The sequence below is a fragment of the Puccinia triticina genome, chromosome 15A (assembly GCF_026914185.1).
Source record: "Puccinia triticina chromosome 15A, complete sequence".
Classification (NCBI taxonomy): domain Eukaryota; kingdom Fungi; phylum Basidiomycota; class Pucciniomycetes; order Pucciniales; family Pucciniaceae; genus Puccinia; species Puccinia triticina.
Window position 1 is genome coordinate 1,578,775 of NC_070572.1, and position 27,445 is coordinate 1,606,219.

At 46.9% G+C, this 27,445-nt stretch overlaps 2 protein-coding genes across 2 annotated transcripts; one reads left to right on the plus strand and one right to left on the minus strand.

Moving 5' to 3' along the window:
- Nucleotides 1-8,225: 8,225 nt before the first annotated feature.
- PtA15_15A162 (uncharacterized protein) lies at nucleotides 8,226-9,062 on the minus strand (the record flags this gene model as incomplete). Its single annotated transcript, XM_053163340.1, has 3 exons — nucleotides 8,226-8,663; nucleotides 8,767-8,856; nucleotides 8,925-9,062. The coding sequence occupies 3 exons, from the start codon at nucleotides 9,060-9,062 to the stop codon at nucleotides 8,226-8,228; spliced, it is 666 nt and encodes a 221-aa protein (XP_053027325.1).
- A 14,393-nt stretch (nucleotides 9,063-23,455) lies between these two features.
- On the plus strand, nucleotides 23,456-25,096 carry PtA15_15A163 (uncharacterized protein; the record flags this gene model as incomplete). The annotated part of the gene is made up of 6 exons (XM_053163341.1): nucleotides 23,456-23,616; nucleotides 23,894-24,001; nucleotides 24,094-24,537; nucleotides 24,604-24,871; nucleotides 24,937-24,995; nucleotides 25,084-25,096. The coding sequence occupies 6 exons, from the start codon at nucleotides 23,456-23,458 to the stop codon at nucleotides 25,094-25,096; spliced, it is 1,053 nt and encodes a 350-aa protein (XP_053027326.1).
- Nucleotides 25,097-27,445: the final 2,349 nt, after the last annotated feature.

Consider the following 27,445-nt stretch of genomic DNA (forward strand, 5'->3'; position numbering starts at 1 on the left):
ACCGCTGAGAATCATGAGAGTGCGCTGGCTGAGCATCTTGAGATTCCGCTGGCTGAGCACCTTGAGAGTCCATTGTGTGCCTGTCTAGAGATTCTGTTGTGTGAGAGCCTCAAGAGTTTAACTTCACCACTTGATGGGCTTTCTTCTTGATATCTGCTGACTTCTTGGCCTCTTGTCGCTGTTCTTTTTGTATAGCGGTGGCAAGTTTTCGATCCTGATCCGCCTTTGTACAAGCCAACGTGTTACGCAGTCAAAGGATTTTTTTAAGCTCTTTGAGCAACTTTTCCCGGTTATTCTTGATACACATTGTGTTAAGTTCTTCTCTTCTAAGCTTCAGATGGCCCTGATAGCTACCACCCAATAAATATTCCTCAATGCAGGAGCATAGAAAATCAAACTGTCCATCAATTATTTCGCTTCCCATCAGCCGATCTAGTATCTCCATGGGCTGGTTTGTCTTGCAGCCAATGACTAGAGCACGCGCCCTCCAAATAGTCAAGAAATCTTCTCCAGTTAAGTAAGACGTGTTCATATCTATCTTGCTGGCATAGAAAGACTTGAATCGTTCAACCAAGTGTATTGCAAAGTCCTCTAGCTGAGTTGTCAAAGGTCCTTCAGCGTCAATTTGAGCTTTGGAAGGTGCTTTGACTCGTGTGAATGGTGTGTTATCGGCGATGGGCGCTAAGCCTTCAGGATTATTCATAAACTGATCGAAGTTTGCTTTTGTTATGTGAATCAAGTTGCCCTGAGCAATAAGCGATATTGGCAGGCAGTTGGAGCAATCACATTTGTCAAATTCTTTGCGTTCCCTTTCGGCCTCACGGATTACATTTGGGTCTTCCGCACTTAAAGGTATATAGCCCAACCTTTCATACAATCATTGCATCAGTTTTGTCAAGCAATCGGCCGGCTCGGATAATGATACACCTCCCACTTACAGATTATCAATGGAAAAGCAAATCCTCAAGCATACTGGAGTGATAGCTAGAGCGTCCATTCGGTCATCATCAGACTGAAACTCCGGATTTGGGAAGTCCGTGACTGAATTTTGGCCATTTCAACGATTTACTTCAACAAACAATATACCTAAGCCTCGATCGCCCCCTCGGCCACAGCGGCCAATCATCTGAAAGAGTGTTGCTGGGTCCCCTCGACCAAAATGAACCACATGTCGCACCCGCTTCCAGTTTTGTCCCATTCCTAGAGCCATTGTACTTGAAATCACCGGGAACGCACCGTTGGCAAAGTCGGTCACTACATCAATCTTGTCAAGCTCCCCAGTTACCGCATGAAATCTTCTGACGCAAGTACTTTTTGGATTATAATGACCTTGAGGAACTCGTCTTCCATCATTGAGAACAGCCATAACCTGCATTGTCAAATTACGAGTTGTAGAATATATAATGGTCGGTACTAGTTCATCGTCCTTGATGCAGGATTCCGGGCCAAAAAGCTGGAGGAGATCATCACATGAAGCAAGAGAGTGCTTCATTGGGATTTGCCAGATTGTAATCTCGTTTCGAGTCAATTTGCCTCGGAAGACATGCATGTCTTCATGCTTAATCTTCAAGCTCTTCAAGATTGCATCAACAGCTTGAAGACAACAGGTTTCTGAGAGTAGAAGGATTGGAACTTGATAGGTAGCCATCAGCCGCTCAGAAATTTCTCCATACGATGGTTGGAATACCGCTATATCTTGGTGTTTTCCGTGTGAGTTCAGTTCTTTTGATTCTCCACTAGCGACTAAGCCCCACATGTAGATCATGTGAGCTTCGTCTACAACCATCAATATTAGTCTTGCTTGGAATTCTGCATTGAAGAAAATCCTGGTGAAAATCTCGCTGTTTAAAAACACCTCGGGGCTCTGGTTTGCAACAACTGAGCTTCAGTTAGGTGCCCAGTTTTATCATCATCAATCAAGAAAAACTAACCAAATAGACAAAAGAATAATCGCCGCGGATAATTTTCTGTTCTTCCTTAGCATTTAATTTTGATTGTGTGAGGTTGATTGCTGAAATGTTGGCTTCATTTTTTTCTCGCACCTACATATTGTTTAAGTGTTACTTCAGTAAAGACTCATTTTGTTGACTATGTGATGTGTAACTGCATTTTAATGAATTATCTCTCACTTGTTTGTCGCCTAAAGAGTCTAGAGGATTGAGGACAAGAGTAACTGGCTTCTGGATTGTTGGAAAAAGCTTGTAATACATCTCGGGAATACGACTTTTCCCATATCCGGTACCAGCCAAGACAAAGCTGTGTTGCCGACGAACCAAGGAGGCCACTGTTTGCATCTGGAGGTCTTTAGGTTGTTCAAAAAAAGAGCCTTCTGATTTTGTTTTTACTAGTTCGTACAGTTGATCATCATCTAGCTCCGTGATACTCGAAGAAAGCAGCAAAGGCTGAGGCTTTGATGTTTTGTTTCTAATCATCTGACAAGGGCTTTCTCCAGACTGGTTTTCCGGAATGAGGGAAGACATCTGACGAGCGTATTATTAGGATTTTTTACCATGGAGTTGTCATCAGAGAAGTAAAGGGCTGCTACAGTTGATGTTGCTTGCCTTATCTATCATGCTGACCGGCCACCCGGGTTCATTATAATTGATGATCATCATATGTACATAAATAGATCACCTTTATTGACACTGGTTTGACAGATCTGAGAGCGTCAAAATGGTGCGGGATGCTTGTGGGAACATGCATTTGGGCATGTTCACTCAAGATTCCGAGGGAGCTCATTTGAAAAACATTCATACCTCAAATGTTTTTGCCAGCATGAAGTTTTTTTTACTACATGCCTTGTATCTTGGGTTTGGGAAGAATAAAAATGCACACAAAGGTGGCAGGAGATAGCCAGGCATCTCAAGAGTCTAAGTTTAAATGTAGAGGGTGATTACACCAAGGCCGCACCGTGCAGGGGCCTTAGAATAAAAAGGTAAGGATTATTTTTGTTTCTCTCAGGCAAATTTCACCGATAAGGCATAAGTCCCTCCCAGAGGGAGGCCTTTGGCCTCCCTCGGGAGGGACTTAGTTAAGTTTGGCAGTACGGTACCTCTGGGCCTAAGTTATGCTCAGGGATTCCTTGGTGGAAACCGTTGCGGAAGCCATGTATCACGTCGGCGTACTCGGTTAGCAGGCCGGCTCTCTCCAGGGATCTTTCCCATTCTCCAATGTCCATCTCGCACGACACCTTACTAGGCCAGTCTGGCTGAGTCTGGGGTGCGCTGTGCTCCTCTGTATGTACCGGGTTCTCACTGGAGTCTTCTCCTGCTCTGTAGTCCCTAAGGGTGTGCGCGAGAGGTTGCTCATCAGAACTTTTAATCATGGGAGTAGTCTTTTTTTTATTGCATGGGAACAAGGAGGCAATTGGGGGGGATGGGTTTCAACATTCCACGTGTTATGAGGGACGGGGAAGAAGGAAAAAGTGGACCAGTGTGTGAAATGAGGAAAAGAAAACAAGAAGATATGAAAGAAATCCTGGGGGGGATCGGAGATCAATGGTCTGGGGGTTCTCATCAGAACGGTGTGGTTCTGTTTGGGGAATGGTTGGGAGGGGGGGTTGATTCAAGGGAGGTAGGGCATTTGGATTAGGGAATTGGGATTTTACGGTGGGTGTGGGGAGGAGGGATAGACTGATGGAATTGGAGCTTACTGGTCCCGGTTTTGGTGGCGCACACTCCCCCCTGTGTGATTAGGGTTGAAGTTGTTTCCCTTGTACCCGCTTCCAGGGGGGCCTCGGCTTTGGTCTGGTTTTGCGGGTAAGGATGGGGGGCCATGCAAAGCTGACGGTGCTTCGTCAGTCGTTTGCTTCTGGTTTGCCTTCGCCTTCAGTGGGTTTGGGTGGGTTTGGTGGCTGGGTCGGGGTTGCTTGTGAGGGCGGATCCCTTTCAGTGGGTCTCCTCCTACTTGGCTGTCACCAATGGCGTAAGGGTTCTCTTGGAGGCCAATTTCGTTGAAATCTTGGCAGAGTGAGATTGCCTCGTCAGCCGTCTCTTGCTTGAACTTTGAGATGTCGGAGAATGATTCTTCGCCGTCCACTTCTACCCTAAACGCAAAGGCCTTATTCCTGATCCTGATATCGTATCTTAAGGCAACCATGAAACCGTGCTTCCGATGGAGACGGTTGCAGTGATTCTTGTGCTCTAGGATCCAGGTTACAAGTACCGGGTAGTTGTATCAATCCTTCATGGTTAAATGGAAACACCTATGGTTCAGGGTCCAGTCCGTGAAGGACTGGGAGAACTCGTCCGGTACTGGAAGGCCGTGGTAGCGTAGCCCTTTCTCCGCGGCTGTCTCGTCAGTCTTGGGTCGGTTTTGGGAGTGGTGGATGAGGGCTTTTTCTTGCCACTCGCGGTTGAATATGGTTAGAGGAAGCGGCCCTTTGCATTCTAGCAGGAGTTTATGGAAGTAAGGGGTGAAGCCGCCGTCGTCGTGCGAGTTGGAGCGGCCAACGATGAATTTCACACTACGCACTTGGGTTGTTTCCTCGGCTGCCGATGGCCTCTTCTGGGGAACGATCGAGGGTTGGAAAACCACCTGGATGTCGTTGTCCACCGAAGTCTTCTTCTTTTTTCCCTTGTCTGCCAAGACTGCCTCGTACATTTTAGAGTATTGGTCCATTGCAGCTTAGTCCCCTGCTTTCTCCGCTCTGATGAGTCTGGCCATTAGGAATGCGCGGGTCTCTCGATCTTTCTCCTCTTCCGAGCTCGGGTCGTTCACGCTTACGGCTATCTCGGGAGGTTTCGGGACTGTGGTTGCTTTTTTTTTTTTTTTTTGGATTAGTTCCCGCTCTTTCTTCAGGCGTCTTAGAGTAACTCTTTGCTTACCACTAGGGTTTGCAATTATCTCAGCTATGTCCGGGTCCTTGAGGGTCTCTCTCAAGGGCTCCTTGATTTCTTGTTCCAACAGTTGCCCGGTTGGGGTGTTTTTGGTGGCTGCTCGGGTAACCGGCTTGGTGGCTTTGGGGGCTTTTGCAGCCTTGGTTGGTTTCGGCTGGGGGCCGGGAACTTGGGACGATGAGCTTGGAGTGCCCGCATTTGCGCCTGGTTCTGGTGGGGGATTTTGGTGGGCCGGTTGATTGAGCTCGCCCTGTGGATGCGGGTTTTGAGCTGCGGCTTTTGCGCTGTTGGATGTGTCTTGGATGTTTAAATCGGACATTTGGGGTAGGTTGGGGATGGGGCGGACGGGGTTGTGTGGGATTCTAACGGCGTGGAGGGTTGGTAGGTGCGAGAAGGTTTGGCGAATGCAGAAAGGGGGAGATGGGGGACGATGGAGAATGAGTTGTGCAAGTAATGGATAAGGTTAGGTTTGGTTGTGGAGGAGTTATGATGTCGGTGAAAGTTTGGGAATTATGGGTTGTCAATGTTTGGGAATGGTCTATTGAGGGTAATTAACTATGATTATTCTGAAATTCTGAGCTCTTTACGGAAAGGTCGCGGAGCTAGGAATTTCCGGATGGAGAGCTGGAGGGAGAGGGGAAAGGAAGGGGAGCGGAGAGAGTCCTCTGGGGGGAACGTGAGGTTCCTAGGTAGGGTGAGGCTCGCCTCCGACTTCCCCTTCCGCCCAGTATGCGCCTCGCTTCTCCCGGCCGTAGCACGTGGAGTTGTAAGCAGCCATCTCTCACGTGCACTGCCTGTATGGCACATATCCAGCGGGGCTGGGAGGCCACCATGGACTCCACCCACCTCCCGCTGGCGCTCCCGGTAACAAACAACATATATGTTTGATTCCATAATGTTGTTGCACATGCCCTTCCTTTATCCATATTTGCTACGTGTTTGTAATACACATGTATGTACATACATAGATTTGAGCAAAACCTGTAACACAACCGCCAGCCAGCCCTTTTACCAACAAATTTGGAAGTACAACAATGTACATGCGTCCCAGATCTTGTTTCTTGACCGTCTCAATAGGCTGCAAGGTATGTATCTAGCGCCAACTTTCACCCCTTCAGCTTCAGCCATTGGTGAGCTGGAGTTGACCGACCGCCGTGATAGTCTCATACCGTAGGTTATACCTCATCTACATCACCTTTCAAGGTTCTTCCATGAATTGCTTGGGGAAAACTGATCGGCTGATTACCTTTTTAGCACTCATCTCAAAGCCAAAGTATGTTTGAAAGCTTTTCACACTTTTGTGTTTTTTCCTTTCAAATGCTGACCTGATCCCCTTCCTTTGCTGATCATATGGCTCAACCTAGCATATCGGCACTATTGGATCATCAACTCTGTGGCTCTTGTCATCCCTTTGACGGAGCGCTCCCACCACTTCAAACCCAAACTGCCCAGGCAATTATGAATGTCAAGATCACGCCTTTGCTCCTCATCTCTGCGGAGTTGATAGATTATCTTGCACAAACGGCTCACACTCCATTGGCTTTGTTGGCCACCATTCCTTCTCACTCAACCGGTTCTGAGGTGTTCAACCCTTCCCTGTTTGTCCACTTCTTCTCCACTCCCCACCCTCTTGTCCCCTGTCTCAACACAAAATTTTCTGGCCGTCTCTTCACCAAACCCTCTGCTTCATAATTAGTGTGCTTACCAATCCACCATATTTTAGTACGCGTGGTCAGCTTATACATCACATTCCCAGCTGCTTTTGTTATGGCTTCTCCTTCTCAAACCTCCGTCCCACCAAACAGCATCTCTTCAGAAGTCCAAAACGCTGCAGGGAATGCAAATTCCAGCTTGGGTACGTTAATCACAATTCATTTCCATTGGTGAACTCGTTACCAATTTCTCGTAGCTGATTTTTGAATGTGAATCTCTAGATACTTTGAAAGGACCAGCCCCTTTGCTTGAAGCCTACAAAAATTACAAGCCAACTAGAGGCCAAGGCGGCTACGCCGCTGCAGGGGAAACAGCCTCACATCAAAACCTACCCCAAACAGTTTCTTCAACAAAAGGCTGGTACCCTGAAAAAATTATGTGCCTTCAGACTGCAGTTCCAGGATTCAACTCAAATAATTGTGGCCTCCAAAATCTCACTTTCCATTTTTATGTCAAGAATTTTGCCTCAGTCAGCAATACTGGATTCCTGAACTTTGATTAATTGCACAATATGATCCTTGTAAGATAATTTAAACCACACTTCTCATCTCAATTGAATTCAATTTCATTCTTTGGATTACAGAAATCCACACAAAACTTCAGAGACAGATCAACACAAAATGTCAGAGACCAAATTGAAGTATCTTCATCACTTGTAAATTAGTAAGTTTTATAAAACCGTACAGCCTGAGAGTATCTTATTGGAGACAAGTGCGTGGGGCTTGGCGGCGCGGCGGGCCTGGTTGACCCGGCACATGGTGTTGCGGCGACGGACAGTAATCCCATTAGATAACCCATTCCTGTTCGCTGAGGGCGTGGATTTCTCTGAGGATGAGGTTATCCATATTGTTTGAGAAGCCACCGTAGTCTGGAGAGCGTCCTGCGGGGACAAGGGGTCCCTATGAGACCCTCTGTTCAAGAGGCTAATTAGTTAAGCTAGCATGAGTTCGGTATTTGAATACATATTATCTGCTTGAGCGTGCAATGATTGATGATTGGTTAAGTCACCAAAGATGAGTGACTTGTAAGGAGCAAACCATCAGCGAATCTATTGAGAAAGCAAGGAAACAACCACCATCAAAATCAGTCAGCAAAAAAGTGCACTAAGGCTTCTGGTAAGCGTTCAGTTGATAGGAGAGTATCTACACACTCTTCTGGGACACCCAGCTGGAATATCAAACAATCTCCAACCCATTTTCGGGTCTGGACAACTTCAGGCAGTTCGTGCAAAAGGTCAATTGCTGCCTCCACCCCGTTGTCTCCTAGTTCACCGCCTTCGGCCAGAAATTCCGAGTATGCTTGTTGATTAAACCTTAGAATGCCAAGCAATTCTTCGCCGGCAATCGCCACATGTTCTCCCAATGCTGAACAAAAAACATCTCGAGCTTTGACTTCAATCCTTTGAACCCAGTGATCCCGTTCCCCATCGTGAAAGCACACGATTCCACTACCTTTGAAACACAACAGCGCTCCCCCAAACAGACCTTCCATGGGATAGCCCTTTGTGATAAGATCAATATTGTAAGTTGTGGAAAACCTTCAACTTCAGGGCAGTTTCTCTGACGTCATACGTATTTGAATCTGCTGCCCAAGCGAAGCTGATACCGGTGCCAAATGACTTGTTTTGCCTCGCTAGAGCTGTATAGATGATATACTCGCCATCTCCACATACCGTCACAAATCGGCCATTCGGCGAAAAAAAGGGCTAGTCAGTGGTTGGGACGGGGGGAACGGGGGAAGAGGGAGGACGGACTTTTTGTAGACCATCATGACGGCGAGGAGGAAGCAGAGCTGGGAGAAGAACAGGCCGTCGACGTAGTGGGTGATGGCCAAGCAGATGGTGAGACTGAAGCCGTAGATGAGCACAAGGCCAACAACAAAGAAGCCGAGGCCGAAGAGGATGTCGCCGATTGGCCAGCGGTCATCAAGGGTGCGGACGACGAGCAAGAGCTGGAGGATCACGTAGATGGCTACGCAGGCCCTGTTGAAGATGTACATGATGATCCAGAGCGCCGTTGGCTGGGAGGAAGAGAAGGAGGCCAGCGAGTTGAATGTCGCTATTTCGACGAAAAACTTCAGACTGAACACCGCCAAACAGCTCCCTTGTAGCGACTGTCTCATCCATTCACAGATTCAAGGTCAAACTGTCAGTCTTGTGCTTTGGCTGGTCTCTCTCTATTGGGAGACCACTGACTCATAAGCTTAGGAGTGTGACGTCTTCGGCAAATTGGAAGCCAACGAAACTGTTGACTGGCAGACACCAGAAGGGAGCCAAGAGCATGCCGGTTTTGAATGCGGCAAAATACTGGGGGAAAACAAGGTCAGTTATTTTTTTGCCACGGGTTCGGGTGAAAGCGGGGGGAGGAGACAAACGGGGTAGATTTTAGAGCTAGAGGGAATGAGTCCACTGTCGAGGAAGGAGGAGAGGGTGACGAAGGCATAGAAGTAGAAGAAGTGGACAATTTCCTTCTGGCCGACGGCGGTATATTTGGAGCGGATGTGGAGGATCATAGGTGGTCTTAAGGGCTTGCTGCAAGGGCCGAGGTGAGGCTGGAAGGGTCTGGCCGGCTCGGGGGAAATGAGCAAAGGGTTAGACGGTATTGATTGGGTTGCACGTATGTCAATGGGGAGGGTGTGTTTGAGTGGTCGGAGCCGTGGTGACGAGATGTGGATTGTTGTTGGTTGGTTGGGCGACGTTCTTCGGAGGACGCCCGTGGCAAGAGTTTTAGTAGTGTATGGTCGTGGCTTGAGGTCTGCATTGTTGTTGGGTGGATGTTTTGGGAGTAACGGGCAAGGAGGAGGGATTATAAAAGGAGAGGTGGGCTTGGTGTGATTTTCCTCAGGCGACCCACAAGCTGTAATTCCAGCTCGGGGTTTGCCTCACCCCCGTCCGCTGTTGCATTTGCACAGTCCGGCGGGGGATATTTGTGGGCCCCCCTTGTGCTTTAGGGCTGGGGGTCTTCCTCCCAACGCTTTTTAACCCTGCTAGACAGGGATGGGCGTTGGGCCACGGTGCGTCAGCTTGCTGCGCTAGGTGGCTGGGTGCGGGCGCTTTTGGGTTTTGTTGTGCAGACTCTGTTGTCTGGTTTGGTGCAAAACCTTGGCCTTTTGTCAGGCTTTTTTGTATGAGGGAAAACCTCTGATTTTTTTTTTTTTGTATTTTAGCTTATTGTAGGGGAAACCCTTGAATTTTTTTTCTACAAATCTGAGACTTTAATATACTTGGATTTTGCCGCCCACAGTCCTACGCAGTGAAAGAAGACAAGCAGGCAAAAAGCAGCATTCAATGGGTTGCTCACAGCTTGAGGAAATATTGGAGCATGCCTTGGGACTTTCCGATTCAATCCCTGTCCCCCCAGCCACCATCATTTCCGCACTCAGGGAGATGCAAGAGGCTTGTCGGAAGAGAAAGCGAGGTGACTTAATATCCATTGGGAGGCCTTATCTTTTCAGTTATACTGACTAGCTGATCTGTTCCGGACGTGAGCAGACGTGAGTGACGGGAAACCGATCCCTCCCAAAGATTTAATTGATTTGACCAACGAGTCCAATGATGAGGACAACGAGCCACACAACACTTCAACTACTCCAAAACCAGCCGCCAAACGTCCCCGCACCGACATTGAACCACTTCTGGATGGCCAGCCTGGGTCACTTTCTTCTGAAGCAGCGGGTGCCGCCACCCCCTCATCCAGCCCACCCAAATCAAATCTGATCAATATTGTTAATAAAGGTGACACTGATGACCAGTTGCCAGCTACAGGATTGCTTTGTAAGTAAAACACCCCACTCTCCGTCATGAAATTGTATTAAATTTATGCTTTCTTAAGCAACTACAGCTGGCTCTCGAACTACTCAAGATGCCAATGAAAGTCTAGCCGCCATACCCTCTGCTTCTGCCACTCCAGCTGCCGAATTCCGAGTCAATCAAGAACTTGGCAGCTCGTCATCTGACAAACCCAACCCAACGGGCAAGGAGGGCGTCGCCAACACTTCCCCACCAAACTCGAGTGGTGTTGCAGTTAACCCCAACAAGCGCACACAACAATTGGCTGGTACACAGGATGGCTTTTATCATTCCGCAAGCAACTCAAATCCGGCTGGTACCCAACTTCCTGGCAATAATTCCACTGCTCCAAAGCCATCTAACCCTATGATCACTCTGCTCTCTCCCTCCACAACCCCAAGCTTGACTCCTGCACCAACCAATCCGGCACAATCAACTCCGGCACCACCCAATCCCGTTGAACTTAGTCTCATCAAGGATAAATCCATGCGAGCTGAAATTCATACGATTTTGAAGACCTTTCAGGGAAATCTCAACCGGCAAAAATTCCAGCAAGCCCACGTTTTGGTCCATGCTTTTATTGAATTTTGAGCCAAGTCCATGCACAAAAGGACGCCACCGGCCGCATTACCTCAATTCGCATTGGTTCAGTCGGAATCTACACACAACGTATGGCTAAAGGGAATTCAAAAATATTGTGAGTCTCAATCAATATACTCCGCTGTTCCAAGCTCAAAGAGCTAACATTTTCTTTTTTCAAATCCAGTGGTGGAAATTTTATTACCATCTGCTGACGAGCCATGGAATGCCCCCAGTCTGATCAATATACTGCTGCTCCAGTCAGCAAATTTATCCGTGATGAAGTTGAGCGGTCATATCAAATATCCGCTTGCCTTGTTGCTTCTCAAACTCCAAAAACCCGGGAAACTTCAGTTGTCAAGATGGGCAAACTGCATTGCCACATTGATTCTGTTGACGGCGCAAGAGTTTTCTTTCAAGCCCCCTTCATTAGGCAACCTGACCAAAGACAACCTGGGCTCCCATTTGCTCATTATTGATTATCTCAGCAACTGCAAGACTACTAGTTCCGGTTCTAACAAAGAAGATGGAAAAATTTGTAACAACATGACTCTTAAACCCCTCTATCAACTACAGGACACAATCATCGACATCTTCATTACTTATTCAATCATACGCGGGTCTGCGGCTGCCAATGTTGAACCAGAGTCAAGCACTGGTCGTGCAAAAGAAGGAGTTAGATCAATATTGCTCACATCACAACTACACGCCGTTTTGCCTTTACCTTGCGGCCGGAGTTCGCGGACTCATTTTGGCACCAAACAACCGTCAGTTTGTCTCAGGCGCATCCGCCTTGGACTTCTTAACCATTGTTGAACATATCTTCAAGAAAACCCTGCCTCAACGGGAGGCTTTGGAGTCTGTTTGGAAAAGACTTGGCGCGTATATTGATAGTCTTTTCATCGCCTTGTTCCTCACACCAAACTGTCTGTTCAACTTCCGTTGACCAGAAATCATTGAATTGGCCCAAGCAATCACTTCCAACTTCCTTGTATACCTCAAAACACAACACCGAGCAAAAAAATTTGAACTCCCCCGTGCACTATCTGCCAAATGAGTACTAATCTTTCTGTTGGCTTCTTAATTCTATCCCCACCCAGTCTTATACTTGGGTTGTATAATTTAACCCATTTTTGGTTGTTTGATTGATTTTTGTTTGATGTTTCTCTGTGAATTTGAGTCTCAATTACTTGATAACCACCTTCTCCTGTTGAAGAGCCTGTGTCTGTCTACTGTTACCAAAAAAAATCCCCCTCCAGAATTTCAATGAATACATGTTTGCTGCCACTTTGAGCTGTCTTTGATTCCAGTTTTGCAGTTTTGAAAGAGGAATTATGACATTCATTAAAAAAGGTAAGACATTGGAGTCAGGAAAAAAACAAACTTGCTAAATGCAGTGAGAAAAAAAATGGTAACAAGAAGGCTCCCAAGTGGCTATGCCTAGCTTATTCTATTTACAACTATGGTGTATTGTGTATATAATTTTTACAAAACAGAACACCATTGCAGAGTTGAGGTCATGCCAGCAAAACATCAACCATGTGCCACTTGAGCTGCAACTATTTTTTCAGCTAAGAAAATTAAAATTAAAAATACATTCACCACAGTGGGGAGCTTGTTGGAGGTTTAGAAAGCAGAAGTTACCAATGTATACAATGAATGTTTGATTGAAATTTGTGGTGCATAAAACTTGTTTTAATAGAGTGTTAGATCATGGCAATGTGCACACATTGCCTCCATTATTGGGGCGGTGATTGGGGTTGCATTTTTTGGATCTCCGTTGGATGCCATGCCCTTGCTTGGTTGGTTGCTCATTGGCGCGGGCAGGGAGAGGTTAATTGTGGATTGTATTGGAACAGCTGTTGGGGGAGCTTGGCGGGTGCCGGCAGTGCTGGAAGTGTGGATAGGGAGGGATTGAGGGGGCCAGGCGGCGGGGGGGGGGGGGGGGGGGGGGGGGGGGGGGGGAGCTCTGAGGGTTCCAGGATTGACGGGGGACCACTCTGTGACAACAGGTGGTATGTTGTTGTTGATCAAGAAGAGGGAGGTCGCAGGGCTACTAGGGAATCCTACTGCTTGCGGGAGGGTTAGAGATGCTGACAGCAAAGGGGGGCACAATTGTACCTTGAGCGGGGCGGTGATGGGGATAGGTTTTGCTGATACTGAGGGTTGAGAGGTTGCTGCAGTTGGGGAGCTTCCGCTAGAGTGGAGGGTGTCCTTTTTCTGCTTCTCTACTTTGGTAGCGGCTCACTTTGCTCTGTTGGCTGCTCGTAGCAAGGCTTCAGTGTTGGTGATGGGGAGGGTACTATTGGACGAAGTGGTCCTCCTGGTGGACATGAGGTAGGGGGAGGTGCGAGTGATTGAGGGCGGAATTCAAGGCGAGGGGGACCGTTGATTGTTGAAAGGGAAGTGCAAGGCAAGAGCGTCTAGAAAACAAAAATTGTAAGCGCTCAAAGAGGAGCGCTGCACTAACAATGCGAGGAAGGGGCAAGGGGCACGAGGGAGTTCTAGAACCTCTGTGTCTGCTTTGCAAAGGAACTAACTCAGGGGAAGTCTTAGTACTTCCCTCTAACTACAAAGGAGGAGAGAGAGAAAGAAGAGAAAAGGGCAGGGAAGAATTGTGAGCCTGAGTCTCTATAGTGACAACAGGACACAAGAAAGAAGGGGGAAGTAATTGGATTTCTTTGGATAAAGAAAATACAATTATGAGATAGAGAGAGAAAGAGAAACAGAAACAGAGCAGGATCAGGATAAGGAGATATTCAAGGTTATTCTGGTGGGAATGCACGTCCACTGGCAATGCTAACTCTTCAGAAGAGTGCTGCCAAGCTGTGCTAGAGAGTGCTACAGCCTCCTCTCACTAAAGAAACGTGGAGGGTCTCTGGATGAGATAAGTTTGATCCAGCCACAATTTTTTAGCTTCCTTCTGGATAGTCAAGGTTCTTAAAGGGAAACCTGAGGGACAGCCCTGTAACCAAGAAGAGTCAAAGGCCAGCAGATATGAAGGGACAGCCCTGTGATCAAGATAAGGCAAAGGCCAGCAGATATGAAGGGACAGCCCTGTGATCAAGAAATGGCAAAGGCCAGCAGAAAAGAACAGACCAAGCAAGACACAGAGTTGTACCTCTGAGATAAACAAGGTTCAGTGAAAGAGTTTACTTACTGTCAATATCCTAGGCGCCTGTGATGGTAGGTATACTGGGAGTGTTGTAAACTCTTTGGTGGTGATCCTGGGGTTATCTGGGGTGTGGTTCTGGTGTGCTGAAGTCTGTAGATCCGCCTCAGGCAAGGGGGATCCTGACTACAAAAATTTTCACAGTTTGCTTATGTAATTTACATATGTACATGTGGTTTGGCGCGCCTGGTAGCGCTGACACATCACAACTGCGCATGCGCGCCACAACTCAGTAACTCAGGGAAGGAGTATAGTTACAAGGAATTGATAAGTTGTAACTAGGGTTAAAATTGCATGAGGAAACAGAATATGAAGTCAAAACAAGGTTATCTCTTAAGATGAAAAAGATATAAAGTAATTCATGTTTAACAAAGGTAGAGCAGGCAGCTTTTAGGTCAGCTGTGATGACTCTAAGGCTGAAAATAATGGAAAGGGGATATCACTCACCTAACTCAGGGGAAGTCTTAGTACTCCCCTACTTAGTTAGGAGGGGGCGGGGGAGCTGGGACTAAGAGGGCGCCCGGACCGGTGCCTGTGACAGTCTAGTGATTGTTCCTGTGAGTACGCGGGAGGCACGGCTCACGACTATTTTTTTGAGCTGCAATTGGTTGACCTTGTAAGCATTGACCCTTGTGGAGTTGGTGTACAACACGGGAGGTGGGAGGGTTTAAGAGAGTATGAGGCAAAACTATAGATGGATTTCTGTCGGACAAGAGAACAAACAGAGAAAATAAATAATGAAAGAAAGACAGAAAGACATGAATATACCCAGAGGACCAGGATGGAAAAGCGAATACAAGAAGAAAAACAAACAAACAAAGAAGGGGGGAGACTGAGAGAAGATTAATCAGCACAGGAACAATGAGCTATGGGAAAACACAAGAGATAGAGGGAGAGACAAGTACCACTACTCTAACTCTAACAGCCGTGATCCCGTGACAGCAACAATGATGATGAGTGATGTGATTGTTTATTTGTTTGCTAGTGTGTTGGATTTGGTTGATTCCAGACGGGATGAGAAAAAAACAGAGGGAGCGGGCAAGCTCAAGCTCAGTTTAAGACAGTTGGGAGCACAGACTGCGCGCAGCGCGCGCGACCTCAAACCTGAAATCTGCCACTCCCACATGCTCATTGCCGACTAGGCTATGAGCACAGAAGGTGAAGACCCTTTAGCGCCCTTTTGATGGACACCTTGCCAACCGCTTTGGTGAGAAAGTCGGCTAGCATCCTGTTGGAAGGGATATATTTGAGTGTGATGGACTTGATCTTGATCTGCCGTTGTATGAAGTGGTGTCAGAGGGACATGTGCTTGGCTTTGTAGTTCGAGTGGTTGGACGCATTGTTGGCTAGTGCAATGGCTCCCTGATTGTCATCAAAGATTTTTGTTTGCCCCTGAATCTTGATGTTGAAGACTTTCTTTAGGAGAGTCTTGATCCACATGACTTCCTTGGTTATATTGCCCAGAGAATTGTATTCTGCCTCTGTTGATGAGAGTGATAGTGTCGGCTGTTTCTTTGACATCCAGGAGATCACATTACTGTTCAGCAGCACCAGGTTTCCTGACACAGATTGTTGGGATTCCGGACATGATGCCCAATTGACGTCCGCATGTCCAATTAAAAATTTGCTTCCCAGAGGTTTCCAGTTAAATCAAAGACCAATGTCTCTGGTACCTTTCAGATACCGGAATACTTGTATGCCAGCCTCCCAGTGGAGCATCCCTGTTTGATTCAATTAATATTGAGATAACAAGCTCACAGCAAATGTTATGTCTGGTTGTTTTGTTACACTGAGGTAATTGAGAGCCCCAACAAGCAACCTGTAATTCTTCCCGGACTCCAGGAAGGCTACCCTCTCTGCCTTCAATTCTTTGACAAGATGGTGGACTGGTTTCATTGGAGTTGAAGCTGGGTATAGATGCTGGATTCCAAAACGCTCGAGTTGAGTGTCTATGTAATGGCCTTGTGACAAGGTGACCAACCCAGCCTCCTGAGTTACATTCATTCTGAGCAAGAGGCTTGACTCTCCAAGGTCTTTGATCTGGAACCAACTTCTGACTTTGAATAACTCGGGGTCCTTGCTCAAAATTGCAAGGTCGTCAACATGCAGATACAGGAATGTACCCTTCCTCCAGAAGACGCAGGGTTCCGCGTCACATTGACAAAACCCAATTTTAAAAAGCCACTCTGTTAGTGTCCGGTGCCATGCATTGTGTGCCTTGTTCAGTCCATACATTGCATTTTTGAGCTTGAGGACGTGGCCTGATGGCACCTTGACTCCTGGCGGTGGATTGATGTAGATATCCTCATCAAGAGTGGTGTTTAAGAAAGTGCTCTTGATGTCTATCTGATGGAATAATAGGTTGTTCTGAAGTGCGTGGATGATCAGCATCCACAGCAACACCATTTTACCCATTGGAGCATAGGTGACAAAATAGTCTTTGCCTTTGACCTGCTGGAAGCCTTGCACACAGAGTTGGGCCTTGTACTCAATGGGGATGTTGAACTGTTTTTTTTTTATCTTGAAAACCCACTTTCAATTGATGCACTTCATACCCTTTTTCTTCCGCACAATGATCCACACATCATGATTGTCCATGTTTGTGATTTCCTTGTCAATGGCCTTCTTCCAGAAGGATGAGTTGGCTGAATTAATGACGTGAATATACAACTGCGGGTTGTTGGAATTTTCATTTTCCGTTAGATATATGAGTATTCAGTTTCCCCTGCGGTCTACTGACAGGATGTTGTCAGTTGATATCTTGCTACTGATGTTCTTTGGGGCTACACAAATGGAGTCAACCCTTGTTTTGGTCGTGTCATTTAGGGAGTCAGTGGGAATGACAGGCGCCTGTGTTGCTTCTTCCGCCAGAGCTGGGGAGGGAGTGTCCGCTACTTGTTGCTCAACACCAGCTTCAATCACATCATAATGAACAAGTGAAAAGAAAGGTCCGAGTGAAGTGGGTGTTTAACCCACAACCTTGTGTACTGTGAGTGTCAAACTCACATACTCAGCATTCATGAGTGATGCTCTAACCATTGAGTTAAGTACACATTGCTATGTAGCAGTTGAATACAGTACAAGTATGCTTATGATGATGTGTGGTGTTGCCTCCAATGGTGATTGGATGTGTAAGCAACAATTTGTTAAGCAGTGCTAGATTGACACTTCAACATTCCCCCATGCTTGATACAGGGTTGCACACAATGCACCAATTTTTCCAAGTTCAATTTTGAAGCAGCAAGGGCTACCTGGGCTCATAACCTAATGAACAAGTGAAAAGAAAGGTCCAAGTGAGGTGGGTGTTGAACCCACAACCTAGTGTACTGTGAGAGTTAAAATCACATACTCAGCATTCATGAGTGATGCTCTAACCATTGAGCTAAGTACACATTGCTATGTAGCAGTTGAATACAGTAGATGTATGCTTATGATGATGTGTGGTTTTGCCTCCAATGGTGATTGGATGTGTAAGCAACAATGTGTTAAGCAGTGCTAGATTGACACTTCAACACATCATCAGACCCCTCTTCCATTTCATCAAAGCCTTCCTCTGAGAGCAGAGGTTATAAAATTGATGAGGGATTGTTGACAAGGACCTGAAGATTTGATGATTTGTCGGGTGTTAAGTATGCCCGATGATGATGAAGATTGATAGAATAAAAGAATTCTAACCTGAAGATTTGATGATTTGTCGCGTGTTAAGTATGCCCGATGATGATGAAGATTGATAGAATAAAAGAATCTGATAGGATTCAGTAGTAGTCGGAGTGATGTGAGAAATGGCACGACGACGAATTTGAGTCAACAAGAACGGAAACAGTTTTCCTTTCTTTAGTTATTTTGGTTTATTTGATTGATTGACTAAAGAAAAGAAAGGAAATAAATGAAATGACAAAGATATACTGACTCTAACCTGAAGATTTGATGATTTGTCGGGTGTTAAGTATGCCCGATGATGATGAAGATTGATAGAATAAAAGAATCTGATGAAATGAAAAGATGTTAGAAAACACGATAATAAGAAGTCAATATGTGAATGATTTTGTACCTGATAGGATTCAGTAGTAGTCGGAGTGATGTGAGAAACGGCACAACAACGAATTTGAGTCAACGAGAACGGAAACTAAAGACAACAACATGAAAAATAAAGAAACAGAGAATAAAGAAACCATAAGCTTCCTCCTACTTCGCCAAACACAAGAAGAATCGAATTGAGAGACTTACCAGTTTTCCTTTCTTTAGTTATTTTGGTTTATTTGATTGATTGACTAAAGAAAGGAAAACTGGGACCGGGCTTGATCCGAGTTTTGATTGAGGCACTGATGTGGTGTTTTGTTTTTGCATATGATATTGAATAGTTGTGAAGATTGAGTAAACTGGTCAAAATTCAATAGAGGTTGCCCAAGTATTCCAGGAAAGGTGCCCTCGTCAAACTTGACATTCTGTATGCTAAAAAATTTCCTTGACAACAGCTTATAGATCCAATATGACAAGTAGTCATTCTTGTATCCCAGCATAATACCCCTTTCTCCTGTATGGAGAAGTTTAAATGTCCATCGTTCCTTTGGTATGAGCAAGTCTGTAGAGCACCCAAAGGGTCTTAAAACCTCAAGATTAGCCTCTTGACCCATCCATGTCTCGTACAGAATGAGGTTCTTGCGATTTGCAGAGGGAATCAGGTTGGCAAGTTTAGTTGCAGTATTGACTGCCTCAGCCCAGAATTTCTTCGGTAGCCTTGATTGAACCAGTAGGCATCTTGCCTTGACCAAGATTGTCTGATTTGTCCTCTCGGCCATCCCATTGTTTTGAGGGGTATACGCCGGCAATACTAGATGAATGATACCGCTGGACTTGCACAGATTACCAAAATTGTCATTTACAAACTCGCCTCCTCCGTCCGAGATGATAGCTTTCAGTTTCTGACCTGTTTGAGTTTCAGCCTGGATCTTGAACGCAACAAAAGAATCAAAAGCTTTTTCCTTGGTCTTCAGAAATTTTACTGATTTGTACCCGCTGTATTGATTGACTAGTGTCAAAAAATACCGATATCCAGCTGTTGATCTTGTGGGGAACAGTCCTATCTAGAGATGGCCAAACGGGTCCGGGTACCCGCGACGGGTGCGGGTACTTGCTGTGAATTTCTCCAATTTTGGACACCCGGACCCGGACACGGCACCCGCCGACGGGTACCGCACTGGTGACTGATTGAGTGGGGTATGTACACACCTCTCTCAATGACCGCACATTGAGCGGGGTGCACATCCCACTCGATGACCGGCCATCGAGTGGGATGCGCACTCAACCCAATGACCGGCCATTGAGTGGGGGTGTAGGCCGGTCATCGAGCAGAGTACACACCCCGCTCCGTGGCCGGCCATCGTGATCACCCCACTCGATGTCCGGTCATCGCGTGGGATGTGGAGGTGTGTACTCCGCTCAACGATGGCCGGTCATCGAGGGTGTGTACTCCACTCAATGACTGTTCATCGAGCGGGGTGTGTACTCGGTGACCGGTCAATGGTCATCGAGTGCGCATCCCACTTGATGGCTGGTCATGGAGTGCACCGGCCATCGAGTGAGATGTGTATCCCGCTTGATGTCCGGTCATCAAGCGGGGTGTGTACTCCGCTTGATGTCCCATCAAGCGGGGCGTGTACTCCGCTTGATGTCCGGTCATCAAGCGGGGTGTGTACCCCCCTCGATGGCCGGCCATCCACTGCTGACTTGGCGGGTACCTGTTTGGTACCCGGGTACCTGTTTGGTACCCGGGTACCTGTTTGGTACCCGGGTACCTGGTGATTTTCCGGCCCAAATTGCATACCCGGACCCGTACACGGCACCCGCAGACGGGTACTCAAAGGGCAGTGGCGGGTACCCGCCAACGGGTGCGGGTACCGCCAAACGGGTACCCACTGGCGATCTCTAGTCCTATCAAGTCCATATGAACAGCCTCAAGTAAATTAAAGTGACTACTTTAAATTTGATTTTGAATGGAAGAGTTTTGAATTTGCACACCTTGCAGACCTCACACTCAGATATCTCAGAGTGGGGCATCAGGATCTTCTCATACCTGGGATTTGGATGTCCCAGTTGCACATTCCAGTCTGGAGACGCAGCACTTGAAAGGTAGCACAAGGAATTCATGTGCATTTCATCAAAATTAGAAGAAGGAAGTTCTAAAAGGTTATTTTCAACCAATCCGTGTAGGATGAAGTTTTGATCAGTGGTGATCAAGACCATATTGTCTTGAGTTTTCTCAAGAACCAGACTCCTTTTGAACAGGTGCGGGACAGACAACAGGCAGCAATGCAGGGTCGGAACCAGTAAGACTTTGTCCAGCAAAAGTTTCTCTCCATTCTGATTGAAAAGCACGGCGGTTCCCATGACTGTGGCATTGAGAAAGTTCTTGTGTTCCCCGGTTGAGATGCAGATACTGGTTTCTGCAATTGGTGTGAATATTGCTAGATTGTTTACCATGTGGTGTGTGGCACCTGTTTCCGTAAAAATGGGCTTGCCTTTGGTTTCAACAAGCAAGAGAGAAACTTTGGACTCATGGCCATTGTTGACCTCTACGAGTTGCGTGGCGGGCACAGAACTTGAGGATGGAGTGCCCCAGGAAGCTGGATGGAGATTTGGGTGAAGTTGCCAGCAGTCATCTGCATTGTGTGATGTGACCACCGCATTGTGCTTCCCAGGTTCTCTGGGTTTCCTGTTCACACCAGGTTTGGCAGATTCGCAGCAAGGTTTCTGAGACCAACAATTCTTTCCTTTGGTACTCCTTTTTGACTTGTGCATCAGTGCTGATGCCGCTAATTCTTTAGTTGTTTTTAGGACCGGTTTGGAGGTCTTTTTGGCTTTTCGAGAGGTGTCAAGGTGAACCATCTCCTGCAGTTTGCCAAGCATGTTGGTAGGATTCTCGCATATCACCTTGTTCATGATGATGTTTTCAAAAAGGTTGTACATGTCTTTGGAAAGCTTTAGAGATGGCCCCAACAAACCCGTCACGGGTACCTGCTATCCGCTGGCAGGTACCCGCCCATGGTCGGCGGGTACCCGCCAGCGTGTGTGTGTTTGGTTGCGGATGCTGGATTTCTGGGAGAAATTGAGCGGGTACCCGCTCTTGTTTGGGCAGGTGGCGGCTGCCACAACAACCGGAAGGACTGGGAAGGCCTTCCTTCTGGTCAAAGAGGTTCTGTAACCCTTTTGACAGGAAGGATTCCTTCTGGTCAAAGAGGTTTTGCAACCTCTTTGACTGGCCTTCCAGTTGAAGAGGTTACAAAACCTCTTTGACCAGAAGGATTCCTTCCAGTCAAAGAGGTTACAAAACCTCTTTGACTGGAAGGAATCCTTCCGGTCAAAGGGGTTACAGAACCTCTTTGACTGGAAGGCCTTTCCAGTCGAAAGAGGTTTTGTAACCTCTTCAAAGGTCTTCCAGTTGAAGAGGTTACAAAACCTCTTCAAGCGGAAGGATTCCTTCCAGTTGAAGAGGTTTTGCAACCTCTTTGACTGGAAGGAATCCTTCCGGACAATTTTGAGGGGCAGGTACCCGCTCTGACTGCCCCAAGTGGTGCGGGTGCGGGTGCTGGTGTCAAACTTTTGGCAAAAAAGCTGGTGGGTACCTGGGTTCACAGGGGCCATCTCTAGAAAGCTTGGCCAGGATCGAGAAGCTGAGTATGTTGTCTGGGACACCAAGATTGAGCATTCTGATCTCATTAAGCATCTTTTGCATGTCAGTGATGAAGTCGCCCAACATTCCTTTGTATTCATACCGCATGAACCGGAGCCAGACTCTGCCTTTGTTTTTGACTGATGTCAAGGCAAAGCAAGCAAGAATACTGGCCCATATAGCAAAGGGAGACTTGGTAATGTTGGGTGTGACCACGGTTTCAAAAACTGGTTCGCTGATGTGGCTCATGAGGATGTGGACCACTTCGGCATGCTTTGAGGCGACTGCAGCTGCGGCTTCTCCTGCAAGATCGACTGGAGGTTGAAGTACATACTTGAGAAGATTGGTATGACAAAGGTAAGCCGTCATTTGCATTGACCACTGGAGATAGTTAATGGTTTCCGTGAGAGCGGGAATATTGGTCTTTGTATGTAGATCATTCTCCGCCATTTAGATCCTCTAGATGTTTTGGGGCTGCTTGAGACTGTAAATCTAAGAGAGTATGAGGCGAAACTAGATATGGATTTCTGTCAGACAAGAGAGCAAACAGAGAAAAGAAAGAATGAAAGAAAGACACTGCCAGCATAATTGGCTGGGTTGAGGTTATCCCAGTTAAACTGGGATGCACTCAACCAATTTAAACTTGGGCAATCTCAACTGATGAAACCCCCCTTGAGTTTATATTAAATTGGTTGAGATCAACCAAGTTTAAATTGGTTGAGTGCATCCCAGTTAAACTGGGATGACTTCAACCCAGCCAAATATGCTGGCAGTGAGACAGAAAGACATGAATATACCTAGAGGACCAGGATGGAAAAGCTACGACAAGCAGGAGACAAGAAGAAAAACAAACAAACAAACAAACAAGAGGAGAGACTGAGAGAAGATTAATCAGCACAGGAACAATGAGCTATGGGAAAACACAAGAGATAGAGGGAGAGACAAGTACCACTACTCTAACTCTAACAGCCATGATCCCGTGACAGCAACAACAATGATGAGTGATGTGATTGTTTGTTTGTTTGCTAGTAGCTCAAGCTCAGTTTGAGACAGTTGGTAGCACAGACTGCGCGGAGCGTGCACAACCTCAAGCCTGAAATCTGACAAGGGGACATACTTGTTGCTCCCTGCATTGAATCTGCTGTTAAATTGTATGGGTTTCAGCTATGGACCTCAAACCTGAAATCTGACAAGGGTACATACTTGTTGCTCCCTGCATTGGATCTGCTATTAAATTGTATGGGTTTCAGCTATGGAGTAGCTGACAGAGATGAATATGCTGTTATATGAGCCACTCACAGTTTGGCCAGTGGTTATATGATATATCCCTAGAGAGGGGGAGGCTGAATGGTTTCTGGTATGCCAGAGATTGTATAGGTGAGTAAGTGTTTGGAAGGATTCCAACTGGCTTGGTGCTTTTCAAGGATGGTATGGTAAAAATGGTGCCTGGGTGCCATGGTTGGCGGTTCAGGGGCAGAGTATGGCAACTTGGCTGGTTGAATGCTGTACATGGCATTTGAAATGCAGTATGATTGGGTGGTCCAGGGCCACAAGAAGGTGGCAAAGTGGCAGCAATGTGACCCAGTTGGTGGTCCCATACCATGTTTCACGTTTTCTTTGGCCAACCTCCATATTACACCCCTGTAGCCACAATGTGGTGCCAAAAACAGTGTTAATTCTGACGTAAGCCAGTCGGCATGCGAATGTCGATCGGCCAACCCAGCAACACAGCACATCCGCCGGACCCCGGTTCTCTCTGCCACGACTCCGCTGATGCACATTCACCACCCGAACAGCGCTTGCTAGTCTCACCGCCTCGTTTCACCCGATCCCACCCCATCATCTCCTGCTCTCCCCAGTCAGCTGCCAGGCGCAAACGATGAGGCAAGTGATTTCTTCATCTGGGGCATATGTGATGGTCGATCTGACGGCTTTTCCATTCGGACTCGCGACCCAAATCCTTGGAATTGTGCGGTTTTTAATTCTGCCATGGAATCTTTAAACATAGTCGATTCGTTCGTCAGAGCTATTACCGCCATGTGTATGCAGCGTTCAATTGTTTTCCTCAGCATGTGTCGATCTTTTTGAACCTCCATCGATTCGAAATCTTATCCTTCTCCCTGTAATGCATCCAGGTACGGCCAGCCCTCAAAGCGCGAGATGTGCTTTGATAATATCAAAGTTTCTGCCTCAGCTTGGGACACTAACTTGGCCGCTGCAAATCCGAAGTTCCTTTCTGTCAAGTCAGTCTGGCGATCCCCCCTTTCTCAGAGTGACTATCGAATCAATGATTGAATGTGTGCCTGAATATAATTTGCCGCTTCAATCCTACCAGCTACCAAGCTTCTGGCGGGGGCGCGTTTCTGGTCGTCCCATTGACCCACACTGGAAAGCTACCGGACTTGTACCCACTCTGTCGCGCACACACTGCACCCGTCCTCGACACTTCCTTTTCGCCGTTCTCAGATACCCTTATTGCCTCGTCAGGCGAGGATGGTAAGATCGTGCTCACCCACATCGACGAGGACAGGCTCACTGCTGCTCTGAAGATCGAGAAACCCGAAGTCAACGACCTTGAACCTGTACTCAGGCTGACCGGCCACGTCCGAAAGGCTGGCCATGTCAAGTGGCATCCTGTGGCTGAGAACGTCCTGGCCAGTTCCAGCTTGGAAGTCAAGATATGGGATGTTGAGAAAGCGGCTTGTGTAGTCGAACTGCCTCAGCAACCTGACATGGTCGGCAGCATGAGCTTCAACTGGACCGGCACCCTCCTAGCTACGTCAGTCACCCCATACATATCTATCCCTTTCTGCCACTCCTCAAGCTTATTTGTTTGAACTCTTAGGACTTGCAAAGACAAAAAGCTCCGGATCTATGACCTGAGATCTGGCGAATTGACGACCACGGCTGATTCGCACACCGGTATCAAGGGATCTCGGGTCGAGTGGATGGGACGTCTCGATAGGATCTGCACGACGGGCTTCAGCAAATTCTCCGACCGCCAAGTCTTTGTCTGGAACTCGGCAGATATCTCAAAAGGGCCGATCAAACAGTTGACCATTGATACCAGCTCTGGTACTCTGATGCCATTTTGGTCTGATAATGATATTTTGGTCAGTACACTCCCTTCTCCAACGTTCACTTGATGGCATTTCTCTGATAGTTCATCGGCCTACAGTTTCTCGCCGGGAAAGGGGATGGCAACGTTCGTTATTACGAGTACGAAGCTGACGAGCTGTGAGCCTACCAATTTTCAACAATCTTCTTACATCCACGGCAAGTCGGCTGATGTCCCCATTTATTTGCAATCTGACTTTTTCGCAAGACACTACCTGTAAGTGTTTTCTACCTTATTCACTCGGTCGAGTGTTCAAGAAATGTTTACCTTTTCCTAAACTGGGCAGCACTGAGTACAAATCGAGCGAGCCACAACGAGGCATGTGTTGGCTTCCGCGACGAGCGTTGAACACTCAAGACTGTGAAATTGCTCGAGCGTACAAAGTGACGAACAACCTTGTGGAGCCAATATCATTCATTGTTCCCCGAAAGGTACATAAATTCCACCAGCACGTGATTGTCTCCCAACCAAGTCTGACGCAAGCATTTTCCGAACAGTCTGATTCGTTCCAGGCCGACATTTATCCCCCGGCCTTATCGGGCAAGCCAGCCTTAAGCTCCTCTGATTTCTTTGCGGGCAAGACGGCCGAGCCGATCCTAGTGAGCTTAGACAACCTGGCCGAGACGGCGGCGCCGCCGATCAAGTCTTCTCTCTATGCAAGCACGCCTGTTGGGTCGGCCTCGGGCCCCGTCTCGCCTGCTCCTCCTCAATCAGACCCGCCCGCACCCCGCTCACTCAGTCGAGCTCCTTCACCCGTGTCCACCCGACGCGACCCTTTGCCTCCCTCAGCACCCCTCGTCGTCGAGCCCCCCGTCTCCCATCCTCCTCATCCCCCTCCTGCCGCCGCCCCCGCCGCCGTCGATTTTCATCCTGAAGTGAAATCCTCCAGCCATTCCGCAGAGGTCGATCAACTTGCTAAAGAAAACCAAGAGCTGAAAGACGAGTTGGCCGAGAAGGATTGTGTGATCAGAAATCTGGAACTCCAGTTCAGTGCCCTTCTCTCTTCATCGGATCTCAAGGAAATTTGCTGACCACCTGTTTTTCTTTGAATCGTTTACTTCAACCTTGAATCGACGGGCGCACTGATATCCGAACACAATCGATATCATCTCAACTATCGATAATCCTTTTTGCACGACATTCTTGCTTCTTTCCCTCAACACAAAATATAAATATATACAGATTAGAAAGGTTCAAAACTAACCAAATGAAGATCATCGAATTGAGTAAAAGCTCACTCAATTAGTACGAATAATCAAAACCGGCATGTAATCACCACCTCAGAAGGCGGAAGAATGGGTCGGTCACACGCGCTCCATCAACCATCATGCCTCGGCCAAAATCGGATCCTTCTGGTTTTTCTTACTATCCGTAGTGATGATGATGACAATCCATTGAATCTCTTCTTCCTAAAACCCCGCAACCCAGCTAAGTAAAATGAGTATCAACCAAATCTCCATCATTTACGTTGTCTTTTTTTTCTCTTCGCTTTTGCCTGTCTTTGTTGTTTCTCTCTCCCTCTCCCGATCTCTATTCCCTTAAACTTTTTTCCCAACAAATGAACTATATTTTTCTTTTTCCAGTTGTTGTTGTTTAAATTCCAGACAGTCTTTTCCTCTTCTATTCTTTTTTCTTTTGATTTGGCTTTGTGAGCTTTAATGGTTTCCAATAGAATGATAATTGTAAGAAAGTCTTTTCTGTGTCTGTGACAACCTGGAAAGACCTTGAGACACCCTTGGAAGTCCATACAGATGGAAGCAGAATAAGAACTCAAGTGGATCTGTGAATCTACCATCAAGCAGTGTAGGTCAAATGTGCTTCCTCCTTGACAGGTATACAAAACCAAACCAAGTCCCTTGAGACTATGGACCTCCTGGGGTGGGCTGAACTTGCAAAGCCTGCATCTGCACTGCATAAACTGTCTGCTTGGACAACTTTGTCCAATTTGTTGTGGGACAGACATTGTCCAATGAGTTTGGCAGCCTGGGCCCAGCAAATTACACAACTTCTTGGAGAATGTCTGTCCAACAATTGCTTGGAAAAAGTAGTTGGAGCAGTCCATTTCTAAATTGCTGTTGGGAGAGATTTCCCCTTTATTGCCCCATACTGCCATGAAGTACCACTTTTAGAACTTATGCCCTGTTGGGATGCCCTGCCATGTTTTTTAAATGATTCAATTGGTAACACACAAGGCCCAGGGGTTGTAGACATTGTTTAAGTCTATCCATATTGGGGGGCAGGACATTGATAAATAGTCATGATGTATGACAATGCACCAAAATGTGGCCTTACTTTTGCAGCCTAGGCTCCCTTCCCTTCATCCAAAATTGATTTCCACCTCTGCCAAATCCAATGAATCTAGTTTATACTCATTGAAATTATTCACAATGTCACAGGGCCTTGATCTGTCTGAAAGAGAGAAAAATTTCCCCAGAATATTCTGCCTACAGCTCCACTCACAGTGGATTACAGACCACACCTTGCTACTAAGAATCCCAGCCATAGCCTTTTGCCTACATGAACCAGTAAAGATTTTTCAATTTTTGATGATCATCACTATGGCATCAAA